This window comes from Zonotrichia albicollis, chromosome 1 (genome assembly GCF_047830755.1).
Source record: "Zonotrichia albicollis isolate bZonAlb1 chromosome 1, bZonAlb1.hap1, whole genome shotgun sequence".
NCBI lineage: Eukaryota > Metazoa > Chordata > Aves > Passeriformes > Passerellidae > Zonotrichia > Zonotrichia albicollis.
Window position 1 is genome coordinate 83,518,009 of NC_133819.1, and position 20,984 is coordinate 83,538,992.

At 39.0% G+C, this 20,984-nt stretch overlaps 2 protein-coding genes across 8 annotated transcripts in view; one reads left to right on the plus strand and one right to left on the minus strand.

Moving 5' to 3' along the window:
• Nucleotides 1-13,384, minus strand: part of MTRR (5-methyltetrahydrofolate-homocysteine methyltransferase reductase) — a 28,479-nt gene extending 15,095 nt beyond the window's left edge. The window contains exons 1-7 of one of the 5 annotated variants that reach the window (XM_074546031.1): nucleotides 13,248-13,366; nucleotides 12,792-12,860; nucleotides 12,273-12,405; nucleotides 9,295-9,457; nucleotides 4,834-4,987; nucleotides 1,728-1,845; nucleotides 455-827 (exon numbers count right to left, since the gene is read on the minus strand). In XM_074546031.1, coding sequence (XP_074402132.1) covers nucleotides 455-827; nucleotides 1,728-1,845; nucleotides 4,834-4,987; nucleotides 9,295-9,438 — 789 coding nt within the window. In that variant the 5' untranslated portion in view covers nucleotides 9,439-9,457; nucleotides 12,273-12,405; nucleotides 12,792-12,860; nucleotides 13,248-13,366. Of the gene's footprint in view, nucleotides 1-454; nucleotides 828-1,727; nucleotides 1,846-4,833; nucleotides 4,988-9,294; nucleotides 9,458-12,272; nucleotides 12,406-12,791; nucleotides 12,861-13,247 lie in introns of all 5 variants that reach the window. The other 4 variants (XM_005484270.4, XM_014265162.3, XM_074546036.1 and 1 more) reach the window with 4 other exon arrangements.
• FASTKD3 (FAST kinase domains 3) lies at nucleotides 13,290-20,573 on the plus strand. 3 transcript variants are annotated; one of them, XM_014265170.3, is made up of 7 exons: nucleotides 13,290-13,425; nucleotides 13,806-15,266; nucleotides 16,370-16,455; nucleotides 16,862-17,024; nucleotides 18,014-18,083; nucleotides 19,392-19,506; nucleotides 20,287-20,573. In XM_014265170.3, exons 2-7 carry the CDS (start codon nucleotides 13,835-13,837, stop codon nucleotides 20,368-20,370), a joined length of 1,950 nt encoding a protein of 649 aa, XP_014120645.2. In that variant the 5' UTR covers nucleotides 13,290-13,425; nucleotides 13,806-13,834; the 3' UTR covers nucleotides 20,371-20,573. The 3 variants fall into 3 exon arrangements, with proteins under 3 accessions (XP_014120645.2, XP_005484326.2, XP_074402152.1); XM_005484269.4 differs by having other exon boundaries at nucleotides 13,384-13,519; XM_074546051.1 differs by having other exon boundaries at nucleotides 13,386-13,523.
• The last annotated feature ends 411 nt before the right edge of the window (nucleotides 20,574-20,984 follow it).

Here is a 20,984-nt window from a genome sequence, read left to right on the forward strand (position 1 = left end):
CTTCCACTTTCCTCAGTACAAAAAGGATCTTATTTTCACAATGACAAGTTTCTCCATTACTAAGTATGCAGCAAGATTTTGAGCAATTTTACAGCCTCTTAGTGCATTCTGAAAGGACAAAAAATTTGAACAGAAACTTTACTGTATTCCTCACTACAGCAAGATGTTTTCACTGTTATAAGCCACAGAGGATTTGAATTCTTGCCTTCCTGACAATACAATACCAACTTGCTATTTAGCTGAATTATATCTTGACATAAGTGTCCATAACCCATATGGTGGCACCTACATTCAGTATAAATGGACTTTTTACTTAAAATTCAAAAGCCTCCTGCACTGGGGGCACATCTCCATTATGTAAGCATTCACTTGCTCTTTTGAGCCTCATGTAGGAGTATACACTCATACTCCTACAAGAGCCAGAGGCTTCCATCACTCAAAGGGAAGTCCTTACCTCACCCTGGGTGTCCTGAAACTCCACCTCTATATATTCTGGTGGCAGGGCAGGAATATTAAGAGCAGACTGAGAGACAGGAGGGACAGAATGAATGAGTGAAGGTTCGGCATCTCCAGCTGGAGCCACATGATTGATGTCATCCAGTTTCTGTGACAGAGTACCAGAACCCCTTGCTTCCTCATCTTCTAGCTTCAAGGTCTGTACTTCAGAGCTTAACTTTAGCTCATGCACAGCATGTGGAGCTGTAGAGAGAGAGCTGGAAACAGCATTGACAGCATTGTTCATGCCTTCTTTCTCTTTCTGCAATTGTAATGCTTCCTTGAGAGCAAGCCAAAGTCCATCAATCCAAGGATCAACCACTAATTCCAAACTGGGAATGGAGGAGAAAAAAAAGAAAAATGCATGGATGAATTATTGTGACTTTCTTGATAATTTACAGATAATGAAAGAACACAAAAGCAAAAAACACTATTCACTTTCCCTTTCTAATATATATCGGCAGCTGTTACCAAGATTACTCCTTTGTAAAAAAAAAAAAATTATTTAGTTGTTACCACTATGTAAATTTACAGAATCTAAAATGTGTAACAGCCTTGCTCTTCCAACAGTTTCTCATTTTTATTTTCATATGCTGAACTTTATGACAGAAAGTTGAAGGCGTGGCAGCAGAATATGCAACTTTTCATTGTGCAACAGCAACATCAATAGCTTACACTAATGGCCCATTTTTATTATTTCAGAACACAAGAGATAAGTTTTATGGTTATGACAATGTTTGTGCTCAACTGCCTTGCACAGAACCAATAAAAGCAGCAGTTCAAAATAACTAAGCCAAGACTACAGCCTACTGGCCAGAAAGAATAGCAAAACAGGGAGTTGTTTTCTTACATAATTCCTCTGCAGCAAAGAGAGAAATCTTCTTACGTAATTACTCTAAATGATCCTCTGCCCATCCCCAAAAGAGAAAAATAAAAAAAATTTAAAAGAAAGAAAAGAAAGAAAAAAGAAACGATATTTTCAAACCCCTCTACTTACTCTGACTTATTTAATTTCTAAATACTAATTTTCCAGGCATTACACTTTAAAAATTGAATTTTACTTAATAGCAATTGAGACTGAAAAGGCATAGTGTTCTCAGGCAGAACTCATTTCTAGGAGGTGCTGAGTATCCAGGCTTTAATGGACTTCAAACAGTTCAGAACATTTAGCCAAATACCTACACAAATATTTCATCATGAAGAAATAAAATCCAAACCCATCCAGCTCTTACCCTACACAGTCATCTGCTAATCCTGTGTCATAGAAGTGTTGGGCACCAAGTTCTTGAAGCCGTCGGTCTACTGTCCTTCCCCCATTACAGAAGAACATGTACTCTGAGTCTCCCAGACCTAGCAAATTCAAGGAAAGAGGAATCATGTACACCAGGCAGCCTCCCTGGCTACACAAAGTCAGGACAGACTTTTCTTGGAGGCTAACATAAGAATCAGGTATGTTGAAGCAAGTCCACAAGAGGCACCAAGATGATTAGAGGGATGGAGCACCACTCCTAGGAGGAAAGGCTGACATAATTGGGTTTGTTCAGCCTCGAAAAGAGAAGGCTTTGGAGTGCCCTAACTGTGGCCTTCCAGTACCTGAAGGGAGCCTGCAAAAAAGACATGGGGTATTTTTACAAGGACATGAGACAGGACAAGAAGGAATGGCTTCAAATTGAGAGTAAGTTTAGATTGGATGATAGCAAGAAATTCTTTATTGTTAAGGTTGTGAGGCACTGGCACAGGTTGCCCAAAGATGTTGTGGATGCCTCATCCCTGGAAGTGTTCAAGGACACACTGGATGGGACTTTGAGCAACCAAGTCTAGTGCAAGGCATCCCTGCCCATAGCAGGGGGTTGGAACTGGGTGATCTTAAAGGCTCCATCCAACCAAGGCCTTCTATGATTCCATGATTATTATAATTGTGCTATGTAGACATACTTAAACACTTGCATATGTAAGTGTATTATTCAGAGGCTAAATTGAAATATACATACATGTATATGAATTTCAAATGAAATTGTTTTTGTCCCAAAATAGGGCTGCAAAACTGTCTCCCTCCTTCCCAAATGTGAGACAGAGAAATACCCTGAAAACACTTTGCTTTCAGTATTTCATATGTCAGAAGAATACTGCTTTAGTTTGAGGCTTTTAAAATATACAAAATTCCTCTAACAGGAAAAATATAAGGAACTGGAAGCTGATAAACTACGTGTGAATTACCAAAATAATTGATCTTTCAGGATTAAATTGTTAATAATGTCAACAACATGAGACAGCATTAAAAGAAATTAAAAAGTATTACAAACTTGAGGGGAAAGAAAGGATCAAACATAGCAGTGATTTTAAACAAGAAGAAAGCTGAAACATCTGCATGAGGGACAAAAGTCCAGCAACTTCCTCTGCAGGAATCAAGGATTTCTTTGCAGATCTTGTTTCACCTGCACTAGGTTTTCTGCTCCTTAACTGTTATGAAGCTGTTTTAGGTGAAGATGGTCTTGTTACCAAGTGCACTCAGGAGGTTATGTCCATGGAAGATCCAAGATTTTAAGAGGTCAACCAAATCACTGACCCACCCCACAAAAATGATCAATCATCCTTTAGAGATATTTGCCCAGCAATCCTAAAAACCACTGGGTTTAGGTCCATCTTCACAAAATCTTTAAGTAATCTACACCACTGTTTCACTCTTCTATCATAATTTTCCACAGCCTGACCCTTTCTTCTGTGCAATTTCAAACCACTAGATTTTGATTATTTCCACTTGTGCTGGTTTTGGCTGAAATAGTGCTAGTTTTCCTCATCATAGCTAGTATGGGGCTGTACTTTGGATTTGTGCTGGAAACAGTGTCGATACCTCACAATGACCAAAGGGACATCCCACACCACATGGCATCATGCTCAGCACATAGAGCTGGACAAAGAAGAGGCAAGGGGAGGACATATGCAGTGATGACATTTATTTTCCCAAACCACTGCTACTGAATGGAGCTCTGCTTTGCTGGAGATGGCTGAAACACCTGCTTGCCCATGGGGAAGGGTGAATGAATTCCTTGTTTTGCTTTAATTGTGTTCATGGCTTTTGCCTTCCCTATTAAATTGTCATTATCTCAATCCACAAGTGTAATCACTTTTACACTTCCTATTCACTCCTCCTTCCCACTAGGGAGGTCTTGGGGGAAGGAGAGAGCAGCTGGGTGGCTCTTGGTTTCTGGCTGTGGTTAAACCATGATGCCAACTAATAATGGAGCATTCCCCTCTCCTTTTAACATCCTTTTATTTTTTTTTTCCCTTTTAAGAGGACTTTTGCTTTCTCTCAAGTACAGTACTTATAGCAAACATTTAATTGGACCAATTTAGATGGTCACCATGAAAGTATTTTAAGACTGATAACTTGCTAAACTTGAATCACATTGTAATTTAGACACCTTAATAATTTCTGCCATAATAAAATTCATGATTAATACAGTACTTATTTTTACACATACACATATGCATGCAGTCAGCTGTGAAAAACCTTCCCATTTCACAAATTGTTATGTGGCAACAGCATAACAGCTTCTCAAAATGCTACATGATTAGGACGCATACCGTTCAGACTTCCACATTATATATCCAGGAGAAACTTCCTTCTAATGGATCCCTTCCTTATTAGAAACTTAGAAGTTTCCTTACTCCCATCTATCAAATTACTTGTCAGGTAAAAATAACCTAGGTTTAAATAGACATTTTTGGAGTTTGTTTATAAATGAAATTTGAAAACTGAACAAACTAAGCTTACAATCAGCTCAAGATACATCATGCATTTTGCCAAATCTGTATTTTGCTTATCCATTTTTAAGCCAAAGGTACATTCATTCTCTTGATGAGTACAACATTCAAAACTAAAGTATTATTGCAAATTTAAAGGGATGGGAAGATTTAAGGTTTTTACTTTTAAGAACATTTTATACTGCCTCTTCCTCTGTAGAGAAAAATGCTCAATGACTCACACAGCCAAGTAAACTAATCTAGTTTACTAATCTCTGTCGAAACTTAACATGAAATTTAAACTTCAAACAGCTATAGATAGCTTATATCATATAGTTTTTATGCAGAGAGAAAATTAAGCTGTAAAAAATTACATTTGTAGCTTACATTCAGATAATTTTTGTGATGTTTTTCCTTTATTGCTCATAGAGGACATTACATAAAACTGCTGTTTATAAAAACAAATGCTTTATAATGCTTATATGTTTTATAGGCTATTAAAAAAGCCCAAACCACCTCTTCAGAAATAAATGAAATATAAAAATTATTCACTGACAGACAAGTTCTGCAATAATATAGAAAATACTAAGTCACCTAGCAATCCATACTGGAGATGTGCAAAATGGTCAGGAGGCAAGGTCTTGTCTTGAATTTTCTTCACAAACTTGCGGGCAGTGTCTGGCGGCTCTCCTGTCCCAGTAGTGGAAATAACAATAACTACAGGGTCCTTTTCTGTTTCCAGGTTATACTACAAGCAATAGAACAAGTTAAGTTACAAGGTGCCATTTGATACATAATCGTGGGCCTTAGATACTCTATCTCCCACCTTTCTTCTTCCCAAGTGTACATGGAAGTATAATATAAGTCTTTCAAGTATAATTACAAGCAATTTTGGGGATGCAACTTATGATCATATTTGAAGCTTTCAAGCTCCAAATTTGATAAAGCCCTGAAGAACCGGCTCTGACCTCAAATGACCTTGCTGCAAGATGACATCATAAAGCTTTTTCCAACCTGACATATCCTATGATCCCATATACACATGTCTAAGGGCAGCATTTTGAGCAGGTTAGTAGATACAAGAAGAATACTTCACAACTGCACTCAGCTTAAATACACAGTCCTTGCAGTATTCTGTCAAGTGGAAAAAGTATTTTGTATATATGATCACAGTCACACAGCCATAATCCTCATGATTTCACACAGATAAGTGGGGTGTGGCCATACAAACTGAAGGGATCATTTCTAATTTCCATTAAGTATCATTTGGTCCTGTTTGATAACTTCCATGTTACAGAATTGCAGTATTGCAGAATTAACTAGGTTGGAAAAGACCTTTGAGATGATCACACCTAGAAAATCCCCCAATCCTTTTGGGAGAACTAGGGTAACTCTGAAGAGTGATAATCAGACACCGTGCTCCACAGTCTGTTTAATTTTGGCCCATTCACCATTCCCCCAATTCATTTGTCTCTCCTTTGCTAATACTGGTCTCCTTTTTCTCCAATTTCCCAGAGTTTCATGGGGCTACTCCCATTATACCAGCTTCAAAGAACTGTCTGTACTAGGGACTACAGTGTGTCAGCTCCATAAATTCACATCTCATGCAAACATTTATTACTTCTCATTAAAAAGCCCTCAGAATCTTTGACTATCCCGTCTTTAGCAGGCTGCAGCACTGTCCCAATGTGCTGTCAGTCACATCACCCATACAAATGGCTCTTGCAGCAATCCCTATGGCCTGTGGGCAGTGACCTCTGTGACACACAGCTCCAGTCCAGTGCTTGGGGGTGACCTCTGGAGATCACTTATTCCCACCCCATGCCTCAAGTGCAACTAACAGACAGGGCTGCACTAGGTCAGCAATAACTGGCTGAATTTTGAAAACTTCTCAGGGTAGAGATTTCCTGTTTCTGGGCAGTTTCTTCCATGCAGAAGAAGCCAGTGTCAAATCTGAGTTTATCAGGCAGCACCCAATGGATTTGGCCTCCTGTTGTCCAGTTTGGCTCACAGAGGCTGCTATCAGAGCATTCCTTAGGCTCCTTTTCACCACAATAACCTAAGCTCCTTCTACTACTCCCTGTGGGTTATAGTTTAAATCATCTCCCAGCACTCTAATAAAAATAACAGGACTGTGAGAAAATAGAAAGATTGCAAGAGGTGCTGTGTTTCACTCAGAGCAGCTTCAAGACTGCAATTCAAAACTTCAGATTTTGAGGAGTTATGTTCTAAACACCTCCCCCAATAAATCACTCAAACTTTATCTCCTTGTCAAGCCGTGTAAAAAATTACCTGACACCTACAACCCAAAAAGGCCAGGAATACATAGAAATAGACTAAAGCAGTTTTGCTTTTGGCAATGTTTCCAAATCTTTCCTGAAGAAGCTAAAAGCAGTTGCATGGTAAACTTAAATCACTACATGTCTTGCCTCTGACAGTGGCCTACAGCAGAAACCTAGAGAAGCACAAGTAAACAGAGTAAACAGGCAAGGATATTCCCAGGGCACTTTGACAAACTTCAATGAGTTGTGGCCCAGGAACTTTCCAAACACAGCTTTTGTCTTTTACAACTTCAGGCAAACCCCAAGTACTCACAAAATCCTGACACTTTCAAAACTGGTAAGTTGTACAAAAAATGCCTTAAGGGTCCTGTTGCAATAAGGACTCATTTTCAAAACTTCCACAGCTGATTTGATAACAGACCCAGAGCTTCTGCAGTGCATTGCCACAGGTGAGCACCACATTCACAAAGAAAAGCAAATTCTTGAAGAAAAGAAAGTAAGGGTCTACTGGTATCACATGAGAATATACACTAAAATGAGCTCCATTAAAAAACCAAAAAAGATACAAGCTCAGGAAGTATGAAGTGGTGTATTAGAACAGAAGAATGATTAACTCACTATGTTATTGCTTACTCACTGAAGATTTTCATCTGCAAACTTGGATACCTTTTGAAAACTAAACATTTGGTGATACAGGTTCTGCAGTAATTTGTTGCTTTGTTCTTCTAAACTTCTTCTAAGCTTTCTGATGCTTGTATTTTTGTAATGGAGTTTCTCACACACTTTTCATGTAAATAATGATTGTTTTGCCTTCCTTTCTGGAGGAGGAGAGAATTGATGGACTGTTGGTTTGACCAGTGTGGTTGGAGAGGTGGCAATTTCATCCTCCAATCCATGGTCACTTTTAAAATTCTATAAATATCGAGGTCCAGAAACAAACACACCTTTTTTGCCTTGGACATCTCAGTGTGTGAGTGTTGTTCGTTTTGTGCTGTACTGCGACATGTGTCAATTACTGTGAGGTTTGCTACACTACCAGACCAGCAAGAACCTAACACAACTACAAAGTTTTTTACTCTACCTTCCACTTCCTCCTATATTCTTTGTATTTCAGCTTTGTCTCACTCTTTCTCTTTCCTTCAAACATTCTCCTCAGCTGAGGACAGCAATGCCACACAAGAGCAGTGAGCAGGCAGCTCAAGCTGTGCATGGTTGCTGAAAGAAGAGGATGGGATTAAGCAGCCAGGTTTGTCTCATCCGGAATAATACATATCATGACAAATGTACTTATTCATATAATTCACCCAAGGCTGACTACACACACTGTGACCCAAGATGATCTCAATTTAGCCTCCCATTTTTTACTGCTCCTCACTTCCACTTCATTTCAGACTTCATAAAATGTAATCACCATAACCAACTAAAGATTTACGACCTTATCTCACCCCTGGGACTGTAGGTGAGAGACACTACTTGGAAAAAGTCAGTGTTCCTGAGACCTCAGCAGTATTTGACCACTCACTTTTGAATGGCAAGTATTACTATTACTGGCTCTGTAACCACCTACTCCATCCACAGACCTTCACAAGGTCTGAAAATACCCAAAAGCTACATAAAGACAGAGCTTCTAACTGATAAATAGGGAAAAAACCAGAAGCTTATCTTTGACAAGACTTACAAAGCTGCAGAAGTTACTTTTTTCCTCAATGCCCAATTCTCAGATTCTCAATTCATAATTAATTTGCAGCTCTGAATGGTCTTGCCAAATTAAATACATTTATTTAAGTGGCAGGCTAATGACAGGGCTAGAAATGTTCTGACTATCACCTTCCTGAAACTAATCTCCAAACCTGTCAAATACAGAAGAAATTAAATGCAAGAATATAAAGAGAATCTTCACATTCCCTGCTGGCTGCATAAAAGTCTCTTTCTAACACTCAGCTCTGTACTTAGTGCAAAATTCATTCAAAATGTCTCACATATTCAAGTGCATGAAAAAAACTTTTAGATGCTATTTCCTCCTCATCTCATATGGAATACCAGGCTATCAAGTTTTGATTGTTTGTTTTTTATATGTTTTTGTTTGAGGGCATACAGTTGAGAGTACTTCTTGAAGGAAATTACAGTCCATAATGCTTTCAGTTACAGAACTAAGCTTTCACATTCTTACTCTTGGATAACAGCAAGTAATAAAAAGCCACTTCCTTGTCCTAGCCAAGTATTTTATTTTGTTCTAGAACATAACTTGAAGTGAGTCCTGTGGGAATTGAAATGAGTGCATATGCTAAGTAACACAAGAAGACCCACAAAAGCTCCAGGACATGCTGGAGCCCACAGTTAACATAACACAGAACATCAATGTAACAAAAGAAAAAAAACCCCAACCAAACAAACAAAAAAACCCCAGAAAAACCAAGAAGAAAAAGCATCATCTCTAGTAACAGAAGACCTGACCTGTAAATAAAGAATTGATTCACTACTGCATACATAAAAAAGTTTTCAAGAAGCCACTGAATCATTGTTAGAAGAGAGATAAAGATATATTAATTTACAGTTCTAATAAGAAAAATCACAAGATTCATCTTTGGCAGAAGACAAGCAACTGTGAGTATTGGTTGAAATAACTGATTCACAAAGAACAAGAATTTGACACTAGATGGTGTTTTTCAGGTGGATGCATCTGCAAGCCTTCATGACACCCAGAGCCACCACTCTGCAAAGAAGAATTCAGTGCTTCAATACATATTTTTCAAAACAGCATGGAGTATCTCACCTTATCCATTTCACTTATACAGTGCATATCAGCTTCAAGTCCATGGGCACCTGCTTGCTGCCATATTTCCTCAGCTATGGCTTTTGCCTGCCCCTTTTGTGTTGCATAGAGGAGCAAAAACCTCCTTTTTGACTCACAGCACATCCTATTTTTTTTAGAGAAACTGCAGAGGAAAAAAGAATTAAAAAAGTGAATTTCTTGTAAGCCGAAAAGCAAGATTTTACTTTGCTTATGATATTAAAAAGAAATAAAGACAGCAGCATTGGTGTTTAACTTGGAAATGAGGGATCTGCTCTGAAGTGAAGCCATTTCTCACAAGCAAGCTTTGTAGATCAGGTTGCAAAGGATGTGTGCTGTTGGTCCTATGTGCTGTACTGCCTTGATGCTCCAGTAATGTAACAATATCTCTGATATCAAGAATTTAGTTTGTAACCCATATAACATGAAAACTTCTATAATTAAATATATACTATTTTTATTATATTATTATATATTTTCCATTTCAATTTATTGACTGTTTTGTTCACTTTTCCAAGCTGTCTTTGAAAACAAAACAAAACAAAGACCTGGTAAAGTCAAACTAAAAGCCTGATGAAAAAAATTTAAATTCTCTGTTTCTTCTTTTCTGAGATCAGTATTTTTGCTGCAATGACTTTACACTTTATTGTCCACTAGGTATCTTGGAGCACAAACACTGACTTCAATCTTGTATTTCAAAAGGGAGCTCCTTACACAAGTGCAACCTGACCCTGAGGTTAGCTCAGCTTCTCAGAACACAATGCTAATAACACCAAGGTGCTGCTTTTGATCCCCATATTGGCCATTCACTTTGGAGGAGTTGGACTTGATGATACTTCTGGGTCCCTTCCAACACAGACTACTCTGTGATTCTGTGAACTAAAGAATTGACCCTTTGGGGTTTTATTCTCCTAAAAGTAAGAAACAATCTTACAGCACTCTGTCGTGGGGTCACCAAGTCCCTTGCAAGCAGCAGGATGAATGAGATGCATACCCTTATCCATTCACCTGTCCCATGAAAATCTGAATGCAAGAACTTTTCCATTATTTGACACAGAGAACACCACAGATTTAACTTCAGGCAGCAGTAAATAAGAGATAGAAGCAGAATGTCCTTAGAGTGGATATTGCAAATTACTTTGTCATTGCTAAGGAGGTGCAGTAGAACTGAAATACCTAAAATTAGTACTGAGAAATTTTCAGTTCCCAATCTGAGGTACCTCTCCCATGCCAGTTTGCTGTACTTCACCTATTGGCTCCACACAGTTTAAATTACAGAAAGCATTCACTGTCCTAGCCAGACACACTGAGTCATGGAAACCTGTGGCTGTATAACTCAAGGTACTTCTTTTTTCTCTTTCTCTCAAGGGAAAACAAATGTAGTTCAATTGTATAAGAATACTGTACTCCATAGATATGGCAGGATATTTCTCCCCATAGTACTCCAGAAGGTTTTTCCTACAGGAATTTTTTTTAAAAGTATAATTATACATCAAAAGTAGCAAAACTAAGTGATAGGTTCTTAGGAATGCCTGTATCTTATGTGAATTTCATGAAAAATGTAATTACTAGAAAATGTCGAGGTTTTCATTGTATTTTCTTCTACTGTGCAGAAGAAAATTCCATTTTAGTTTTCATTTTAAATTAATTACATATATTTCTTAAAATTATAAGTAATTACCTTAACAGCCACCTTTAAATAAATTCATTTATATAACTGGTTTTATATGCATGTGTGCACAGAAGGTATATACAACAAAACAATACTCAAAATGATTTTTCACCTTCCTTTTCCAAAGGAAAAAAATGTGCTAATTACGATGATTCCTACAAAATAGCATAAATACAGTTTAAATACCCTCAGATCCCTGTAGTAATACAGATTCATCCTGGTCATGTGCTGTGTTTTCACCTAACTCTTTTGTCAGCAGGTGGCATCACCCAACCACAAATAAACAAAACCAAAAAAGACAAAGCAGTGCTTCATTATTACACTCTTCCTCATACCTCAGAAAGGGAAAAAGATAATCAGATCCCACAAAGACCACACCACAGCACAGAAAACTTCTATACAAGAAAAGCTGAGGGGTAAGCTGCCAACATTATAGCCCAGGCATTATCAACAAGTCTGTTAGAAAAAGAGTCAGCTTGGGAAGCTGTTAATGTTTGAGAAGCACAAAAATTGGCAACAGCAGGAGGAATGGAGAGGGAAACCGAAGGAACAGCAGCCAAGATGTGGTCTGACATGGTCAGATGTGGCCCTAACAGTGCTATCACCTCTGCCTAGGTCAGGTAGAGCAGCCTGGATTCCTGTAAGACATTGTGAGCTTTCTATTCCAGCTAGTATAGCAACAATAAAGGGTGCAAAAAGTAGCCACACACATTTTCGGTGCATATATGTGAACTTAGAGGTTTTTTCCACTGGTGAATGGACCAGTAGATTGCATGGAGACACAAAATATGGAGCAACTGCACCTCTCACAGACAGCATGTGGAAACAAGAGAACCAGAACTACACAGCCAGAAAAGCTGATGATGCTGGAGACGCACACGCAGACCTCCTGAGACAGGGTACTGTATGTGTATGCAACAGTGTGAATGAATCCTTGTGGCAATGGAAGAGAACACAATGAGACAATTCCTCGGAATTAGAATCAGAAAGCTGTTTAAATATTTGTGGCATTTAATAACATTTTCCAGGTGCCTAGTATTGTATGTTTTGCATTGTTACTCTTGATCTTAAATACGTAATTCAATTAACTGACTAGTTTATTTAATTCCCTGTAAGTTAATTATGTCAACAACAGACCAATAAATTCCTGTGATCATGATTTGATCTAAACTGCACAAGTTGAAGAGTTTCACCCTGCAAACACATCTCTCTGTCATCAACCACAAGATCTTTGTGCACAGACTGCCAAGTGATGTTGCTCAAAGAGAGAAATAAATGTCATGCCTACCTGCAGATGAACAATCGTAAACCAGGAACACACTTGCTCTCAGACGAGCATGCTGCCCATACTGCTCTTGCTTTGCTGCTTATATGCTCTTCAAAGATGCCATGCCACTTCCACTTACGTGATACAAGTTCAACTGGAATAAATAGAGGGAAAAAAGGTAATTCTTGAGCTATCAAGCTTTCTGAAGAATCCCTGTAACTTCAATAGTACTACCACACCAGCAGCCTTTAACAGGTTTTCGTGCTGGTAGACACACATCAAAATACAATGTTTAAGCTGGGAACACAACCTGTGATTTGCTGGATCACACCAGGGCTTAACAGGAAACTAAGGATGAAATTCCAAACTACAGCTCTCCTGATCCAATACTTGGAAAAGTCAGAGAGCCAACGGTCCACGGAAGATTAGCAGGGAGTCCAGCGGCTCCCAAAGGCAGCAGAGCGTAGGACAATCCATGCAGGAATGCCGCTGAACCAACCCCACGTGCTGCCCACTGTTTTCCAAAACACACTGACTCACCCAGCAGTGCCGCAGCGGCGCGGCACGGCCCGACCGCGCACGACACCGAGCTGCTCTGTCAGATATGAACTGCGCGGCCACGGACCGGGGAAAAAAAAGCAAGAAAATTAAGCGCGCACACTGCTAACTATGTCATCAGTAGATGGATAAACTCATTAGATCCTCATTCAACCTGAGCTGCACACATGGAGGAGGTTCACTCTTCTGAAAGTTAGAAGAACGTCTTCTTTCTGTCAGCAACCAGAAGAGCTTCACGCACCCCTCTGTGGCTTTAACCAAGGCTGTGGCACCGTGACTTGAGCCACGAAGCCATTCCCAAGCCACTTTTTCAACAGCTTGCGATTTGCCCAGAAGCATTCTAGGGCCAAGACAAATATAACAGCGAAATACAAACCCTCCGCCCCACCCACCCGCTCCACCCGGCCCCGGTGCCCCCCGAGCGGGGAGCGGGAGTACTTGCGCTGGAGGACGCGGTGATACGGACACGAATCCCGCTTCCAAGCAAAGCGCCAGTGCCAGCCCCCGTTCCGCGAGCGCCGGAGGCGGCGGCAGCGCGGGGAGGAGGCAGGGCCGGGGCGGGCGGCGGCGCCGGAAGGTCCCGGCAGGCGCCGCGCTGCCCGTCATGGCTGCCGAGGTGAGGAGGCCGCGGTGCCCTGACACGGCCGGGTGCCCCCCGGGGCGGAGCGGCGCGGCCCCGGCCCGCGGCAGCGGCACTAGCAGCAGCAGCAGTAGGTGCTGGGGCCGAGGGGGATGGAGGGGCCGCGCCGGTGCCTTCCTGGCCGCGGGGGTGGCGGGCAAAGTCTCCTGTTGGTGTGCCGGAGTGTCCTTGCGGGAGCACGGGGCAGCCTGTCACAGGGGGATCGCCGCTACCAGAGATCTGCTCTCTGTGCTCGTGCTCGGGGAGAGGGATCGTACCCTTTTTTCCAGCCACCAAAAGGATTGGGGTTGGTTTTTTTCTGCATTGTAGTGACCCTGGTGGTTTTTCAGACTACGTATCTATTCTTCTTCCCCTAGGTAGCATTTCAGAACTCACTTGATTCAATATGGCTTTCATTAGCCGAAAAAGCTTCCAGCTGTATTCATCCAGCACACCAGCGAGCAGGTCTGCTTTGATGACCCTAAGCAGAAGGTTGAACTTCATCAGTGGGCAGCACAAACCCCAAAACTGTAGCTCCGTGGCCATGAGGATGATGTGTGTCAAAGATAAATCTCAGTATACGTTTTGTAGGAAAAAACATGTACAACTGCAGATGCAGTCACTTTCTGTTAATGAAGCTGTGCATCTTTGTGGAGATACGAGGAACTGTACTAAATCAAATAATGTGTGGATGGATGAACAATTATTTTTCAAGAGGTTGAACGGCCTTTGTACATCAAAAGAGATTTTATATTTTCTTAGCTCTCTAGAAGTCATGTCTGATACAATGGCCTCGGGAGCCCTGCAGAAGATTTCTGAACTTGAGGTGGATGACAATGGTCTTAAAAACCCTGCACTGTTAGAGAATGAAGTTTTCAGGGCATTATGCTTCCAGTTTGAATTTGAATCCTCAAACCTGTCAAACACGGGGCTGCTGAATGCCTTGCAGGCTTTGATAAAGCTGCGTATAGACCCACAGAGCACGCTGATGACGAGCCTGCTTTCGGAGAGCGAGGAGCGGCTTGGCCGGGGACAGCTGACTGCTGAACATCTCTGTGCTCTCGGAGAGAGTTTGCTTGAGTTAGAAAGCCCAAGTTGTGCCACGCTGGAACAAATTGTGAACCACATGCAAGAAAGAGACATTAAGAGTTGGAGCCCCAGGGAAGTAGTGATGGCTTATAAGATACTGGAAGTGACTGTGAGGGAAGGGAAACAATGGCAAAGCTTGCTAAACAGACTGAACAGTGTCACTTTAGGTGCAGTTTCCCAACTGAGCCCAAACTTTGTAAGTGTAATACTGAATTCACTGGTGGTTCTTGGTCAGACTCGGGCAGTTCTCTTAGTTACTGCACTTTGTAAACATTCAGTGCAGCATGTTCCCTATTTCACAGATCATGAACTGGTAAATGTACTGGAAGCTTTCCTATATTTTGGTCAAAAAATGCAAAATTTTACAGAGGCACTGGAAAGACATGTCCCCAAATCCATCCACATTATGCACCCTCAAACAGTCAGCAAGGTCATGCAGTATTGCTGCAAAAAGATGATCCTTTCAAAGCCCATCTTTGATGCAGTGGCAGAAGGTTTCATTTCCAGTGCTGACAGACTTACCACTGACCAGATTGCTGCGTATATTATCCCATTTGGGACCCTTAACTACCTCCCTCCAAGTGCATCTTCCTTGTTTGGGAAGCTTGAAACTGTGCTGCACACCCGCCTGAGGCACTTTCAGCCTCACACCTTGCTGAACCTGCTGCACTCGTGTGTCCTTATTCAACGTTATCCGACAAATTTCCTGCCAAAAATATTTAGTCCCTATTTTCTGCAAAAGCTTCAAGGTAAGGGGCAGAATTTCTCCTGGGATATTCCATGTTTCTTTCTATTATGGAGTTTGTCTCTTGTCAAGCACCTATTTGTTATCAATTTAATTTGTCAAATCAACAGTGACCTAATTGAAGTGGCTGGAAAATAGTGATCAGGAGGCCAAAGGCTGATGCTTCCTTGTCACAGTTGCTATTGTCTTTCATGTATATCATTTAGTTGAGTTGGACAATTGCACTGTACAGTTTTAAAACAAAGACTTGAATTTCCTTAAAAGAATTATTTCAGTTAATCCTTCTGGTTTTCTAAAAAACAGTGACTTGGTGTTCCCCATGTTTGTCCTTGTCTTATACATGATGCTAGAAGATCCCCCCTGTTGGTAGCCTGTTTTTAGCTCTAATCATTGCATATTTCAATGCTTTTGGACACAAAACTATTATGAATAACACATCATTTTGAGTTATTCTCTACTTGATACTAATGCATTGTTAGGGTCATTGTAGAGAGAGGTAACCTATGCCAGAAAAATGACTGACTGAATAATAAGATTTCAGCTAAGATTGCTCTACAAATAAAACTAAGCTAAAGTTTTCAAAGCTATTAGAAGTTTTGGTCACTTAATTTTTCAACAACATGAAACACCTGAAGGAGTTGATTTTTTTAAAGCAGATACATCTCCAGAAATTATTTGGTATTATCCACAACTTTCAGATGAAAAAAAATAATAAACTGTGAGATCCTGGGATTATAACTTGGGGAAAAGTAGTTATAAGAAGGAGGTATTTATCTAATACCTCAACTCAAATTTATTCTTTGGTGTAGAATGTCATGCATTTTTGGATGTTCTTTTGTTTTTTGTGAAAAAATATGACAGTTTTAACTAAGATCTTGCTAGCTTTGTATTTTTGTATTGATATTTCTGTAAATAATGTTCTCATTTTTCTACCTGTTTAATTTCATACTGATTTTTCTGTTAGTTTAAACAAATGCTGAGAATTTTAATGATGAAGTAGCTTTTCTGCACATCATACTGAATAACTTTTCCTAACTTCTGCATTATGGTTTGTGTAAAGATACTTTGTGGAAGATACACCTGAAAACCTGAATGTTGTTGTTTCAGCTCAGCCACCTGGTTTGAACAGAGTTGTTATGTCCCAGCTAACCCAGCTTTTTCTGACTGTCACCCTGGAGTGCCCATTTTATGAGGTAAATAAGTGTGAAACCAGAAGTGATGTTAACAAGAGGTGATAAGGTCATTAGCACCCTGCTTATACTTAGTTTCGTGTATTTCCCATAAAAAGCTTTGGAATTGGACAAACCAGTTTTCCTTGATGAAAATATGGAGCATTTCTACCTGATTGAATGACTTGATATATTTGTATGAATGGAAACAGCTGTGCATTTCTCATGAATGTGATAGCATTGAAGCTTCCTGAGGATGTTCTGGTGGTTGTTTGGGTGATTTCAAGTTTCCAGCAAATCATACCTCAGACTGTGGATCTCTCAATAGACTTGGCTTTGAAATGCACAGAATACATTTTGCTATGTTAATATGAGATAATTACAAAAATGTTATCTCCCTTTTTAAATTTGGTTTTCTGTTCCTATCTAGGGTCCAAAACTCCTTTCCAAGTACCTGGTAAAGGCCTTTCCCACACCTCAGAGTTCTCTGGATGTTCACCTCTTTAAAAGGGTGAAGACAGGATTACTTGATTTACTGAAAAAAAGAATATACTTTGCATCAGAGGTATCAACACCATATTTCTATGTAGTTGGTAAGTATAATTTCTTTAGATTAGTTATTATGTATGTGTGTGTATGGTGCCAAAACTGTCATTTCCTTTGTGGGCTGTCTAAATTCTGCAAATACAGAAAAAGTAAACTGGGATACCAATTTCTGTAAAAGATCTGAAAGTTTGGAACTTTAAATAAATAATTTTTAGAGTCAGAGAAAGGAAAATGGAGAGAAAAGCTCTGCAGATTGGTATTCAGGCAGCCAGTCTGCACTGAAAACAGCTGCCTGTATTCTGTGTTTTTATTATCAGCTCCTTATCCATTAAGCAATTTGCCTCATTTTGCTCTACATTATACAAAGCCACTTGCCTGAACTCCCTGCTTTAGTGGTGAGTAAAGGAAAGTGGTGAGCTGTGTGCCCTGCTCAGCTGGGCTCCTCTCCCCTCAGCAGGAGCTGCTGGCAGCACAGTCAGTGGGGGTTTGTGCCTGGTGAGACAGGAGTGAGCAATACTGAGTGTTGTGTGCAGCAGGAAACAGAAGGCAGTGATGAGGAAAGGCACCTGCCCAGGAAGGATGGATGTTGAGGGAAGAGAGTCTTGGACACCAGGGATGTCAGAGAGATTGTAAAAAATAAAAAAGGGGGATGATTCCAAAGTTACTTTGTGTGTCAGCTTTCATGAGGATGTTGAAGCTAGCAGAGGGAGAGAGTGTATCTCTCCCCAAAGCCCTCAAAATTCCAGAGATCCTAGTTAGACAGCAAATCACCATTTAACTGTGTTACAGTTTTGAGTAGACTTGGAATACTACTTGGAATACTACATTGTTAGCATCATGAAAGGCTGAATTGTTACTAATTATCACTCATTTGTGTTAAGTCTATACAAATTTTGCCAGCCTCTGTGATTAAAAAAAAATTGTGATAGTATTATAGTTGTTTAATAAAACAACTGTGAGAAAATGACAATTAAAGTAGAAAGTTTGATGTAAGAACTGACATTTAATGTCACTTCTCTTTTTTCATGTACACAAGATATTGAGATTAAATTAGATGAAGAAGGTTTTGTATTGCCTGCAGCCCAGCTTGAAGAGGTGCACAAACGGTAAGAGAATAAAAGAAACCACTGGTAAAATGTTGATTTACACTAGGAAAGAGTATCCAGGGTGAAAAACTAGCTAAATTTAAGCTATTTGCAGTTTTGCCATTGACTTCAAAGTTCAGGTCTCTCACTGAACCCACTGGCAGAAGGACAAGATTAACAATCTTTTTGCTCATTGTTTTGCCGCCTGACTATGCAGTGTCAGACAGTTGGTTTCTTTACTCAATGACAGAATCAAGTGATCCTTATTTGGATTAATCTATTTTGATATTCTGTAATTAATTTTCAAATTAAAAGTAAATTCTAACTGAGTGTATTTGCACAGATTTAACAGATTTGAGTTCACAAATTTACTTCTGCAAGGAGTCCTGAATAATAAGGATATTTACTACAGATGCAGGTTGTTTTTTTTCATTGAGAAATACATAGGTGTTTAAAAATTTATTAAACAAGGGTTACTGGGGGAAGCCTTGGATACAAAGTTAAGCAACCTGCCTGTGTGGTAATTGTAACTGCTGTGTGAACAAAGCAAGAGTCTTTGAAGAGGTTAGGCTTTCTCTTCTGGTTTAAGCTGAAACCAGGATGCCTTCACATTTACAAGACTCAGAGACTAATACACGTTCTTTCCAAGAGCCCATGCTTAAGAATAAACGTCAATGTTGTTTGTCTTTTAAGAGTAGCTTTCATAAAGTAAATGAATTCACAGTATACTTAGCATACTGAAAATTTAAGCAACTTTTTAACAGTAGATATAAAAACCGTGGATTAACTTCATGGGATTTTTATTACCCAGAAGAAAAAATATTGCTATAATACATCCTGCCAACCTGTTGGCAGGATGTATTATATGTACAGATTTAACTTAAAACAGACGTAGCTTAAAGTCAATTTGAACTCTAATGGACTTAACAGGTAAATTAGTAAGTTAAATACATTTAGATGCTGAAATGTTTTCTAGCTGAGGCAAGTTTTTACGTTTTTCTTTCTAGAAGAATTTAAAACGGTTTACTAATCATAGCATTAAAAAAAACCTCTCTTTAACTTGCATGGTAAGTTTTGTTCAGAGCAAATAAAAAATATTTTCAGATCAGTTTCACTAAGTTTCAGAGTTTCACCTCCACCCTTAAATTGAGTGATTTGAATTATCCTGGACTAGATAACTCCCATTCTGCATCCGATTCAATGAGTTGTAAGAGGGAGGTATTGTCTCATGCTTAGGAACTGCAGTAGTTGTGATTAATATAACTGATTGTTGTGGGTTTGTTGGGTTTTTTGGGTTTTTTTTGATATTACACTTATGCTTAATTTTAGAATTGCCCTGTGTGTTGATGGTCAAAATAGATTTTGTGCTCATAGCCACAATCTGTTGGGAGAAGAAGCTATTAAACAGAGACACCTTCAGTTACTTGGTTATGAAGTTGTGCAGGTAAAGTCCAAAGACACTGATTTACTTTTGCTCTAAGAAAACAAGCAAAAAGTTATTTCACAATACTTTAAACTGTAGTTTCAATTAATTCCTAAAGCAGATTAGTCTTGTTCTTTCTGTATTACGTTCTCTCTGCCGAGTTTTTGCCTTTTTGAGGCTGTACAGAACTACCTTTTTCTTCCATGGACCGATTAGTGTATTCTGTCTGTGGTTTTTGCCACATAGTTGCTGTATAGAAGGGTACTTCTCTTCAGTGATTAAGATTGAAATCTTGAATGAAAGAAAAATGTAAGAGTTCGTTAGAATTGAAATTTTTAATTAAATACTTTTTAAAAAGATTTGAAGTTTAAAAAGAGGAGTTAAAAAAAGCTGGTTTGTATCAGTTTTGAAAATAATATTTTCACAATATTATTTTCACAACAGAGTATAACCTTTATTTTGACTGTTGAATTAATAGAGGTATATTTTTCTTGAAACATACTTTGAATGAAAACTGTTCGTTTCTTGAGATTTTATTTTTCACTTACCATCACTTATTACATAAGCCTAACTCCATAATATTTAGCTTAGTTTAAACTGCAATAAATATCACTATTTTTATTTTAATAGTAATCTCTCTTCAGGTAATTTATAGATCAATAGTATATTTAGGATTAAATCTTTAGTTTTAAAACAATATAAGTATTTAATGTGTAGTTTTGCAACTGCTTAATGAACATCAGTCTTACCCAGTTGTTTATTAAAAGGTATTTTCAACAATCATTTCTGTTTTGTTTCCAGATTCCATTTTTTGAGATAGAAAGTCTACAAAGTACCAGAAAAATAGCAGATTATCTACACAAAAAAATCTTTCCTTGTACATAATGACTCAGCAACTGACACTGGAGAATACTGCTGGATAACAGGCTGACCTTCTATACTACAAAGTGTAAATTTTGTGCATGGAAGAAAAACTATTTTTTCTAAGTAACTCCACCTCAGAAAATGTGAGCTTCTGAGTGTGAAACCTTCCAATATTTGGAACAATTGACATGTAAAGAGTAATAAAGAGCATCGTATTTTCTTAAGATTTGTGTCAATATTTATTACAAGTTTACAGAGATAGGTGCCAGACAGACAGTGCTGCTTTTCTCTTGTATTTTTAACTGGTTCTAATTCACAGCTGCCAACAGCCATGTGTGACTGTTGAAGAATACTGGCCAGTCTGGATCTACAGAATATGCCTACAGAATACCTACTATTCAGGGCTTTTCTTGACAGTATAAAAAGAAATTGTGCAATTTACTTACTGCTGCTCACTTGATTTCCCAAGTGTTTCATAAAACTAAAATTTTAAGTAGTTGCAGAAACAGTATTGGCTTATTGGTTTTACTTAAGAGGTGCAGAGTGCTGTTCAATAAATAGCAATGCCTTACAGAAAATGAGAAGATTTTTAATAAAAAGTATTTGCTTCATTTTGTAAAGTAACAGCTTCCACA